Genomic DNA, 12,617 nt, shown 5'->3' with positions numbered 1-12,617 from the left:
GCAAGCACAAGGACATAAAAGCAACCCGAGAAACCAGATCATCCAAAAAGAAATGATGAGTCTGGTGTAATGAATACAGACTTAAACTTCTCCTCTCCATCACAGTGAGGACATTCTGCGTGCCCGATATTGCTGTGCCGTTGAAACCAGAGGTGTGGGAGGGTTGACTTTTCTCTTTGGGCCGTCCCATTTGTCTGTTTTGACTGAAGATGTTCAATTTATTTGTGGAAAAATGCATGTTATGTATGCTGATGTTTACTAAATGTAATCTGATTGCTTCTTTATAGCAGTCCCTAGAAGGAGGCAAAATGGTGGTTATTTGCTCTCCATGCGACTCTATCAAGGCTGCCCCTGTTCAGCTTAAGTCTTTCCTGGTGGCACATGTTTATTAGGAGCCTGAGTGCACTCCCTCGTGTTAGCTGAGGTCTGTGCCTTGTTTCTGCTGTAAGACGTGTGGTTAAAGCGACTGAACTTCTTCCCAGCCTAAAGTGAGCTTAACATCTGTTGGGGTAGGGAAGAAGGTTCTAGAATGAGGTTTTCAAAATAAAAAAATGACTTGCTTAACCCTTACTCCTAATGATGGTATGTAGGCACTGATTTTTGGTCCTAAATCTTTTTATAATATATGCACTGAGTCTGGTCTTAAAAGTCATTGGGAATCAAAGGGCAGCCTTGGGAGTTCCTTTATGGTGACTGAACTGCTCTGGATCTGGATTGTGGTGGTGGTTAGAGGAATCTATACGTGTGACAAAATGTCATAGAGTTATGACATACATACATACCCACAAAAGTGCATGTAAAAGCTGGTGAAATCACAGATGTAGAGAAAAAACATATGGACACCAAGGGGGTAGAGCGGGGGAGGTGGATGAATTGGGAGATTGGGATTGACATATATACACTAATATGTACAAAATAGATAACTAATACGAACCTGCTACATAGGACAGGGAACTCTACTTCACTGTACAGTAGAAACTAACACAACTTTGTAAAACAACTATACCCCAATTAAAAAAAATAAAAATAAAGCTGGGGAAATCAGAGAGAGGGTCTGTAGTCTTGCTAAGGTATTAATGCCAGTGTCAGTTTCTTGGTTTTATTATTGTTCTTAGTTATACAGGATGTTACATGGGACCTCTCTGCTTTTTAAAAAAAAAAATCTGTCCTATTTTTGCAACCACTTAATAGATCTATATAATTATTTAAAATAAAAAGTAAAGTTTAGATTAAAAAAGTCATTTAGAGCATGGTAGCCAGGAAAATAGCTTCTTCTTGATATCTGTGATTCCCATAGAACATGAATACAAATATTTAGGAATATTTGGTGAACCCTGGAGGGAAGGGTCATGGCACTGTGGTTAAAAAAGTGAGTAGGAGAGTTGAACTCAGTGTCTCTGTCACTATTTAAGGTTGCAAGCTTGCAACAGAGAAGTCAAAAGGCCACCATTGTTACAACCCTTGGAAAACTAGCCAGAACTTTCTATGTTGCCTAAAATGAAATCAACTTGTGCCATAGCATGAAAAAAAATGTTTATAGTTATCAATGGAATGGTAATTTTTTTAAAAAAGGGTTTCAGCTTTTTCAAGTTTTGTCTATAAGTGGAAGCATTAAGCATTTGGAAAATGTAGAATTTATTGTGGAATGAATGTACCCTTGAACAACGGGGGTTTGAACTGCGTGGGTCCGCTTACCTGGGGATATTTTTCAGTAGTGAATACTTCATACAACACAGTGCATGGTTGGTTGAATCCATGGATTTGGAGGAACTGAGGATGTGGAAGGCCAGCTCTAAGTCACACTCAGATTAACCCCCGAGTTATTCAAGGGTCAACTGTAATTCCCTGAACTGAGCTATACTGAATTAACCACCGAGTGAGTCCAGTTAGTGAGAACGTAATGAATATGGACTCTCTTAAATGTATTAGAGTGTTCCATTCTTCTTTTTTTTTTAGTTATCTATTTTATACATAGTAGTGTATATATGTCCATCCCAATCTCCCAATTTATCCCACGAGTATTCCATACTTTTCCCTCCCTCTTTCTTCTTTTATATTTGCAGTTGAAGTAGGTGGTGTCTTTATTTTTCTCTAGACAACTTTAATTGATAGAATTCAGATTTTGTGGAATGATGTTCAGAAAATACCTATATTAACATATCTTTATCACGATCAAATTAAGCAGTAGTGAGAAAGAAAAAGTGACCTTCAGTAAGATGAGTCAGAAAGGAAATCCACGAATAAACAATATTAGAATGAGAAAAACATAAATAGAGCAGAGATTAAATAATAAGAGAATACTCTGAAAAAGTTTATGGCAATAAATTTAAAGAATTGAACCCAAATTAACACATTTTAGAAAATACACACTGACTTAAAAAAAAGATAGCTTGAATATTTCTATATGTTTAAAGGAAAATGAATGAGTAATTAAAAATATTCCCCAAAGGAAATTCCAGGATCAGATGTTACTGATAAGTTTGCCAAACTTTCCAGGAAGAGATCATTTCTTGAAAAGAAAGGGAACATTTCCCAACTTATGCCAAGAGCACGTGTAACTTGAAACCAAACAACATGATGATATGAGACCATCACCAGGGTCACTTATGAAAACAAATGCAAAAATTTCAAACCATAAATTGGAAAGGTAGTGGAACACATGACGTGACACCTTCAGGTCAACGTCATGGACTGCGTGTTTGTGTCCCTGAAATTCATACTGTTGAAACTCTAATCCCCAATGAGACAGTATTAGGAGGTGGGGTCTTTGGATGATAAATAGGTCTAGGTGACACGGTCATGAGGTTGGGGCCCCAGGATGGGATTAGTGTCCTTATAAGAAAAAGAGACTCCAGCTCCCACACACTCTCTCCCTCTGCGAGCAAGCACCAAGGGAGGCTATGTGAGGACCTAACTGGGAAGAGGGCCCTCAGCAAGGACCCCGTCCTGCTGGCGCTCTCATCTCTTGCTTCCAGCCTCTGGAACTGTGAGGAATAAATGTTTGCTGTTTAAGCCACCCAGTCTGTAGTACTTTTGTTACAGCAGTTACAGCTCGCTGAGACAGGGAAGCAGTTTGCTGAACTTCTTATTAGGTCCACAGTTTGTAATGTGCCTCGTCCTTTCCAATTGTTTAACCTTAGCAGCACTGAGCTAGATTCCAACACAAGACTGAAATGAGCACCCTCACCTTCTTCATTGTTTTAAAGGAAGTGGTTCAAACATATCACCATTAGGACTGTTGTTAGTGTACGTTTTTATGTTGACTTCTTATCAGGTTAATGGAGTTCTTTCTATTCCTGGTTTGCTGGTTTATTTTTATTTATTTATTTATTTATTTATTTTTTGGATAAGCAGCTCTTTTTTTTGGGGGGGGGGTATAGTTGTTTTACAATGTATTAGTTTCTACCGTACAGCAAAGTGGAGTTCCCTGTGCTATACAGCAGGTTCTTATTAGTTATCTATTTTACGCATATTAGTGTATACATGTCAATCCCAATCTCCCAATTCATCCCACCACCACCATCCCCACCACCCGCTGGTTTGCTAGTTTAGAAGAGACTCAAGTGTAAGGAATGGACCCTGTTGGACTTCTGATTCCAACAAACCCAATGTAGAAAGACAATTTTTGAGGCATTTGAGGAAATTTAATTATGGATTGGGTATAGGAGGACAATGAGGAATTATTTTAACTGAGGTGTGATCATACGTTGTGATTGTGTAAGAAAATGTCCATTTTTTATTTTTTAACCATGGTAAAATATGCATCACATAAACTTTACCACTTTAGGTACAGGTACATTCACATTGCTGTGCGAGAGTCACCTCCATCCTCTCCAGAACTCTTTCATCTTCCCTCACTGCAACTCAGTACCCACTCAACACTAACTTGTCATACCCCCAGCCCCTGGAAATCACCATTCTACTTTCCGTCTCTACAAATTGGATTGCTCTGGGTACCTCATGCAAGTAGAATCATACAATATTTGTCCCTTTGTAACTGTCTTATTTCACTTAACAAAATGTCCTCAAGGTTTATCCACATTGTAGCATGTATCAGAATTTCTACTTTTATGGCTGAACAGTATTCCATTGTACTTATGGACCACATTTTGTGTATCCATTCATCCATTGTAGATATTGGATTCTTCCTATCTTTTGGCTTTTGTGAGTAAAGCTACTATGAACATGGTCTACAAATATCTGTTTGAGTCCCTGCTTTTGATTCTTTTGGGTACCCGTACACACCCAAAAGTGGGCTTGCTGGATCGTGTGGTAATTCTGTTTAATGTTTTGAGAAATCACTCCACTGTTTTCCACAGCAGCTGCACCATTTTACATCCCTACCAGCAACACACAGGGGTTTTATTTTCTCCACATCCCCACCAGCACATATTAAGAAAATGCCCGTGTTTGTAATAGATCTACACGCGGTAGGGCTGCAGAAGGAGAAAAGTTGCTAGTCATCCATCCCCAGAGAACCTCAGCACCCCACCAGCCGATGGGCAGCACAGCCCCCTGCCTGGGCAGCCTTCAAGCTTAGCTGTGGCCGTGACTAGATTTTCCCTGGGTGCCTGTAAAACTTCCATCATGTCTCTGAAAGGAAAGACTTTAAGAGAAAAAGAAAAACTAAACACTCTATGATTCAGTGATACATACATATGTAGTAAAACTTTTTCAAAGGCAAGGGACTGGGAATTCCCTAGCGGTCCAGTGGTTAGGACTCCATGCTTTCACTGCCGAGGGCATGGGTTCAATCCTTGGTCAGGGAACTAAAGTCTCGAAAGCCCAGAATAAATAAATAAATAAATGAAGGCAAGGGACTGCCAGTCATTATTCATGATCCGAGGTCCCTTGTGGGTGGGAGTGGGGGATGGCACCGGGGAGGAATACTGTTCACCTTCCAGTTTTTAGGTTGGGTGCTAGTCTCATTTGTGCTTCATTATTATGTTTCATTACCTCCATAAATTACATATATATACGGACTTTTGCATGTATAATAGTACATAATTTACACTTATAATCTTAACCTAGTAACGTTTATTCTTTTGGGCTGTGGCTCCTGCCTGTTGACCAGAGGTCTGGTGCTGGTCTGAAATTTCAGCTGGTATCGTCTGAGGCAAAGAGAGAGAACAGAGTGAGTTTTATAAAGCGAAATTGATTGGATTTCAAGGATTGTATATGTCCTTGAATTACATCCTCCCTACTTGATTTGGTGTTAAAAGGACCTTTAAAAATAAAATCAGAGTGTTAAAAGGGTGCAGTTTGTTGTCTTATTTGTTTTATTGTCCTTACAAAAGGAAAACAGAAACAGTAGATGTCCTTGTGTAAGGTCATTACCATTAAAAAAATGTTTTCAGTGGTCCTTGAAATAAAAAATTCTAGGAATTGTTGCTTCAGAGAACACAGTACTGTGCTCAGTAGCCAAACACCAGGGCTGATGACACTTAGGACAACTCCCTCCCCTCCCCGCCCCCAGAAAAGGGATAACTTGAATCTAAAAGATTTGTTGCATAGTCACATGGCAGTTTCAGAAATTCTTTATTTAAAAACCTTGTACTGATGGATGGCTTAGGACAGTGATTTCACTCACCTCCCTTTCCAGAGAATGTAAGTCCTCCACTGTAAAAAGCTCATTGAGAGACGTGGGTAAATTTGAATAACAGCAAAGACATATTCTCAGCTCAGAGGAGCTGGATTGTCAAATACCGCTAACGATGCTTCCAACGACCATTTGCTGAGCCCTTCCTCTATTACTGACTGTCTTGTACAGATTGTCTCCCTTAATCCTCAGGAATGTTATTCCCATTTAACTGATAACTGAAACTTTGGCTGATATCTTGCTCGGTATCACCTGAGTAAGATGACGGGGAGCTGGATTTCAAAACCGTGTCGTCAGCGTCACATCTCGTCCACATTCTTGGCCACTACCTCGCTACTGCCTATTCCACACACGGCACCATCTTTGAGAAGCCAGATGCAGGGGCTACAAATAGGTACTGAGCGCTGGATCCCCACCTCAGCCATCTCTCATTTTCTTGAACTGTCTGATGTTTAAGGAGCCCAGGTCACAGAGCTCCAAGGGGAAATGCTAATCTCATTGGAACCATTACCATTTTACTGTGGTGGTCTTCAAATGCACATGTAGGCAGTGACCTAATTGTACTTATTTCTTGTATCCCTATGAGACATTAGCAAATGCACTGTGTGACTTTAATTGTGGGCAGAAGATCTGGGGAGAGAGGAGGCATTCCAAGCAAACTCCAATGACCAGTAGCTGAGGTCTGGTGGGAAGAGGGAGGAAGATGGCGTAGCTTTGAGCTACGAGGCACGAGGAGAGGTTCAGGCGACAATAGAGTTTAGGTGGGAGAGCTTATAACGAGGTGGGCGGCAATCGGAGACTCGCGGGGGGCTGAGGAGACCACGCCTCTCCTCCAAGAAGGATTAAGGAAAAGCAGGAGGAAGTGGAGTGCTTCAAGACCGACCAGAGGAGAACTGGGGAAATGTACATATAAGGCAATGCGTTCTAATTCGCACGGTAATAAAATGGAAGGCTTTGAACTGCACTTCCACTTTCTCATTTTTAGATTCTTTATCTATCTGTTCACATCTGTCTGTGAGCGGCTGCCAGGATCCTTCCTTAGTCACACACACTGCCTCCCAGGATTTCAGAATCCCTCCTTCTTAAGAACTGCATGCAGTTGCCCCCCTTCCCTCTTCCCCTCTCATTCTCTCTTTCCCTCCCTTCTCATCTTGTGTCAGTTGCCTCTGACTGTGTAACAAATCACCCAAAACCTAGTGGCTTCAAACAGCAAGGTACTGTTATCATCTCTCACGGTCTGGTGAAAAGACTAGGATGAACTGGGTGCCCCCCCCCAGCGTCTCTCATGCAGTTGCAGTCAGGTGGTCACTGGGGTTGGGGTCATCCCGAGGCTCCAGTGGGTTGGACATCCAAGATGGCGTCTTCATACCATGTCTGGTGCCTCAGCTGAGGTGACTGGGCCCTTCCCTCCCTCCTTCCTTCTCCCTCTGTGTCTCTGTGCGCCACCCAGCCTCTCTATGTGGTTACCTCGGACTTCGTCATAGTCTAGGGGGTTCAGAGTAGTTGCACTTCTTACGTGGTAGCCATCTTTCCTTAGACATGCATTCCAAGACACCTAAATGGAAGTTCCAAGCTATGACTTAGCCTCAGAATCACTCAGCACCACGGTTGCTGCCTCTTATTGGTCCAGAGAAGGTCACAGAACCAGCCCAGGGGAGAAGGGACCCCCTAAGGGTGTCCATACAGGAAGGTGTGGCTTACTGGGGGTGGTATACCTCTCCAAAGACTAACTGACATATTTCTCATGTATTGAAATGTCTGTGCCTTCTCTCCTCCTTATAACTGAAATATCTTAAGTCACTGTTCTATTTTTATTTTTAAGTCACTGTTTTATATCTTGCTTCGCATCCATAGTTTTTCTTTCTGTTGTTTATGTGAGGAGTGATTGGAAGACTTCTTGAGGAATTCTTATGCATTCTCTCAAAAGAATCTTAAGAATATGCTTTCATTTCTTGATATTGACATTTTTAAGCACCCAAGAGGCCCTCTAGAAAAGCTGTGTGACTATTTTTTAGAAAGTCTCTTTGGGAAATCAGATTCGATTCACTTTTTAACCACTGATGATAACATATCAAACTGAAAAGGCAGATCAGTTTTAGGGAAAAGTGATCCACCATCAGGTGTGGGTGTCCTTGGGTAAACTCCCCAACAATATTGCTTTTCATGCTTAGCCACTAATTAAAAAACCTGTTCTCTTGTTGGGACTGAACCATGGTTTACTTTCTGGCTGGACCTTTTTTTTTTTTTTTTAAACTTATATTCAAGCTCTTACACAAGCCAAAGCTTACTGTTTTTTAACAACTCCCTCCCCACCCTGCCCCCAGAAAAGGGATAACTTGAATCTAAAAGATTTGTTGCATAGTCACATGGCAGTTTCAGAAATTCTTTATTTAAAAACCTTGTACCGATGGATGGCTTAACTTTCCCAAGCTTCTGCAATGCCATCGAGGTCTCAAGTTCGTGTAAAGTTATTGGCTTTAAAGGAGCTTAATCTGCAGAGCTTTTCTCTGGTGATTATGGAGAACAGCACATGGGGGAGAAAGTGGGCCACTGGAGGTGGCAAATAACTTGATCTTTTTTTTTTTTTTTCCTACCCACAAGCCCTGGAAAAACTCTGCCATCAAGGATTAATTTGCTCATGAGATTTTACTGCGGTTGCCATTAAGAAAAACCTAACAGGAGCAGCAGGGCAGAAGCATTTCTGAGCTCTGGGGAAAAGAGTCAGGATTTGTGGTGGGAAGCAGGGTGCTCGTTTTTCTCTCCTACAACGATTATGGGTTAAGCATCCGAGGTTGACAGTGTTTCTCTCACCCAGGACTTTGTATAGCCATCTGAAGGCTGACTCTGAAGCATGGTAATCAGTAGTTTGTAGTTTTCCATAGTTTGTCTTTATGCAGGGAAAAGATTTCATTTAAAAAAAGCTTTTAGGGTGTTCCGTGGTGGCCTAATTGTTAGGATACGGCGCTGTCACTGTCATGGCCCGGGTTGGGGAACTGAGATCCTACAAGCCACGTGGCATGGCCAAAGTATGAAAAAAAAAAAAAGCTTTTAGACTCGATCCTTTCCCAGTTTTTTAAAAAAGCCTTAGACAATAGCATGTTATCCCGTTGGTGATGTGTTTCTGCGTCTCTGTCCTCATACGTGGGTTCTACATGCAGGTTAAATGGAGACCCCGGCAGCTTCACAACCCAGAGGGTCCCTCCCCTCAGAGGCGTTCAGCCCTCAGTTTCCTCCAGTAGAGGGAGGGCAGTGGACTTCAGTTAGAGCAATATTTTCTATGAAGTTTCACACTAAACCCCTCAACAAAAACTCCCCCTGGACATCAGGCAAAATACGAGGACCGTTCGAGCTTCAGACCCGGGCAGAAGGCGCTGCCCACCCCCATCTCCGACCACGGAACACCCCTCCCCCAGCAAAGGTTAGCTCAGGGCTGCCCTTGGTCTTGGCAACTGCTTGGTGGGGAGAGAAGGAACCAACCTGAGGGGATAAGAGAGCAGCGGCAGGAAAGGGGGGCTGGGAGGGGACGACGGGGCCAGGACGGCAGAGGCGTTCTTAGTCACTGTTGCCTGGGTCCCTGCAGCTTCCCTGGGAAGCCCTCTTGCTCTCGTGCTGCAGATGAGGAAGCCGGAAGACAAGAGTTTAAATAACTTGCTGTCATGCAACTTGGTTAAATAGTTTCAAGTCTTTAAAGAGAATCTAAGCATTTTATTTAATCCCTGGGGAGAATGAAGGATTTTAGTCCCAGCCTGGCAGCCTCGCCCGTGGCCCTTTCCACCACCCGCTAATCCCTCTAATAAGGGTAACGGTAAGCCACTTAGGAATGAACACGGGGGAACTTTCTAGATGTGAGCCTGTGGCACTTAGCCAAGTAACGATAGTTGTCACTCTCTCTTGTTTAATCCTATAGTGGAGGACGACAAGGAGTTCTCCCCTCGCCAGCGACACCACAAAGAGTTCAAGTTCAACCTATCCCAGATTCCTGAGGGTGAGGCGGTGACGGCTGCAGAGTTCCGAATCTACAAGGACTGTGTTGTTGGGAGTTTTAAAAACCAAACTTTTCTTGTCGGCATTTACCAAGTCTTACAGGAGCAGCAGCACAGGTATGGAGGCTCGAGGAACCCCAAAGGGTGGGGCTGGCCCCCGTTTCTCACCCCATCACCTTATAACCCCGACTCTGTCTCTGGAAGGTGGCTTGGAGTTCAAGGGCAGCACACGGGTGTGACGGGGGCTGTGTTCCCAATGGTAGCGTTGAGCCAGCAAGACGACTTTTTTGCTCTTCAGGTGAAAATTTCCCAAAGAGTTTTCTTTTCCGAAGCAAGCCAGCGAATGGTATCTACTAAGCATCCTTTGTGTTTGGAAAACATATAACTCACTGGGACTAAAATGTTTCCCACTATGTTTTAGTCCCTACTTCGAATGGTGGATGAGGGTGGCTAACATAAGTTCGCACACAGAAATTACATGAGGATGCTTAATTGCAAGTGCTGCTGATTCAAGCGAATAGAAGGCTGTGTGTTTGTGCATATAATATACACATATATGATATAATATGTCTTTGAGTAAGTGAGTGTGTGTGTATACATGTCTCAAATGTATTTTTTATCATGTAGTTGCAAGGGACCGGTAGACTTTTTTCCCCATGTCTATATTATTCTTGTTTCCTGAAATGAGGCCACACTGTTTTACAGAAGAACTGTGTTCTTGGGGCTGCCTAGCAAATAAAGGGAAACTTCCATGGAGTGATTTCTAGAGCCTCGGAGGGGCTGGGATGAAGTATTACAGCAGTTATTTCAGTCCTACATACGGCACACAGAAAACAAGCCCATGACCTTGAACTCTGCTTGTATGTAAGGCTCAGTTGAGTGGTTTGGCCAGAACAGAGAGTCCGACGCAGAGGTTAGCACTGCCTGTGGTTCTCAGCGGGCAGCAGGTAGGAACTCGGCCCGTGATAGGACATTCTGGCAATTGTATGGTAAATACGAAGATAAAAGGGAAAGGAAGAGAATGCAGAGGAGGAGGGACATTTATGTCCTCTATTTATGGACTCTATTAGCTTTTGTTTTATAAACCACCTCCAGATTCTTGCTTTTGGTCCTGGAAATCTGTTAATTTCCCAAGAAGGTCCAAAAGTTTGGATTAAGAAGGTCCAAAGGAAGGAGTTGGATCTCTCCTGAACTTATGGATCTGTGTGTGGGTCTGTCGCAAATACACACACTAAAATAATAACAAACATGAACTTGCCCCATACAAACACCATTTTGAGAGCACTGCCAACATTTGGCCCTGATGCATATTCAAGTCTGTAATGAGGGAACTGGAGGAGGAGGGACATGCCAGGCTGTGGGGACATGTCCTGGTGTTGGACAGACACACAGATGGCTATATGTGAATTCTTAGTTGTGGCAGTTAAATTGTAGGTAAAACAGAGCTGTTGCAGGATCTTTATAACAGACCAAAATTTCAGAATGCAAGGCAGGTTTTCTGATGTCTGATTTTTGCTCCTAAATAAAAGTGTATTCATTGACTTACCTGTTAAGGGCCTCTTTTGAAAAGTAAATTATTCATTGCTAGATTTTCATCTTTCAATATTTCAGAGAGAATTGCTATTCAGTGATTCTTTGGAACTGCTTTAGCCATTGATTTTCAATCTGCCTAAGTATTGGTCCCATTGCCTTTCTCTGATGGAAATAACCTGCTGGTGCCTTTTTTGGCTCAGACATTTGTTTGGAAAACATAGTTTTCTGTGTTCTGCAGGAAAAGCTTTAGAGTGAAAACACTAGATTGGAGGTTTTGTGACTATGGATTTTTTTTCAAAATTATTATTATTTTAAAAAAGAGAGCATGCGCTGGCAGACCATTTGTAAGGTTTATACTGAACTCCAGCCAAAAACGAACAGCTGCCTTGAGCTTCAGATCGTGGTGTCATGCTTCCTTCAGGCCAGCAGCGAGCTTGGAAAACAAAACTCCCAAATGGTCCCAACCTTTGCTGACTCCGTGTCAAAGCACAGTTGTAATATCTCTGCGTTTTAGGATGGGAGCATTTGGTGAGTGGATGTGTTTCATTTTTGTGCATAGGCCAGAGGAAATCCTGGGAGAATTGGGAGAATTTCATGCTTTTCAAGAGTTCCAGGTTGGCCAGGAGAAGATTTTCTTATCAGTGGGCCTGGAGCCCAGGCTGCCTGTGGTTTGCTCATGTCCTTCCAGAGGCCTCCAGATTGAACTGTGGGACCCCTTCTGGGGAAGGTTCGATCTCCCCATCTGTACCATCTTGGGGTGTCTTGGCTGAAAAGGACCCTCCAGGCCTGTGAAGAAGCGTAGCTGTCTAATCTGTTTCAGTGAAATTTGTAGCATTTGATGGATCAGCTTAACACACGTGTGTGTTGCAAAAGCGTTGGCCTCCTTGGAAAAGAAAAAAGGCAGGTGTTTCAGTGCTGAGTCATACCCTCAGCTGAGGCAGAAGCAGTTCTGTGTTGGGCCTCCTCGTGTAAAGGGCAGCTAGGGCGCCTGACCCAGGGAGGGTCAGAGACGACTCTTGGAAGATAGGCCATTGCTGTGAGCTCTGCAGAAACCTTATTTCTCTGACTGGTAAGAAATCACTGGACCAGGTAAGTTCAAAAGAGTGATGAGTTGAAGAGATGGTGCTTTGAGGTAGGACAGGGTAACAATTGATACCGTATTCAAAACCTGAGAATAAGCCAAGAGGTGGAATCTAAGTCCTGAAAAGATCTGGAGCATCTCATGGAGTGGAGTGGGGTTGGCGACCCCACAGCATACGCGGTCCTATCAGAGGAGCACAGGGGGCCCTTTGTGGTTTATTTCAAAATTTTACTCTAGAGTATGGTGCGGGGTTGATATCTTAAGATGAGTTTGGTGTTACTATCTGATGTAAGAAATTGTTATGTTTTTATGATGACCTTGGTGGAAACTGGCATTTACACAGTGCTTAGAGTTTGGGAAAGACCTTCCCCCATGTTCCTTCCTTAGGATTTAGCCATGACCCCATCAGACAGCTGGGCAG

At 42.9% G+C, this 12,617-nt stretch overlaps 1 protein-coding gene across 1 annotated transcript in view; it reads left to right on the top strand.

Annotated features, from left to right (window-relative positions):
* The window catches only part of BMP6 (bone morphogenetic protein 6), a 147,968-nt gene that overhangs the window by 113,067 nt on the left and 22,284 nt on the right, over positions 1-12,617 (top strand). The window contains exon 2 of the mRNA XM_081245385.1: positions 9,507-9,699. Coding sequence (XP_081101511.1) covers positions 9,507-9,699 — 193 coding nt within the window. The remainder of the gene's footprint in view (positions 1-9,506; positions 9,700-12,617) is intronic.

The sequence above is a fragment of the Mesoplodon bidens genome (assembly GCF_964165515.1).
Source record: "Mesoplodon bidens genome assembly, chromosome: 10".
NCBI classification, from domain to species: Eukaryota; Metazoa; Chordata; class Mammalia; order Artiodactyla; family Ziphiidae; genus Mesoplodon; species Mesoplodon bidens.
Note: the sequence above shows the minus strand (reverse complement) of the source record. Positions and strands in the feature narration are given on the sequence as shown.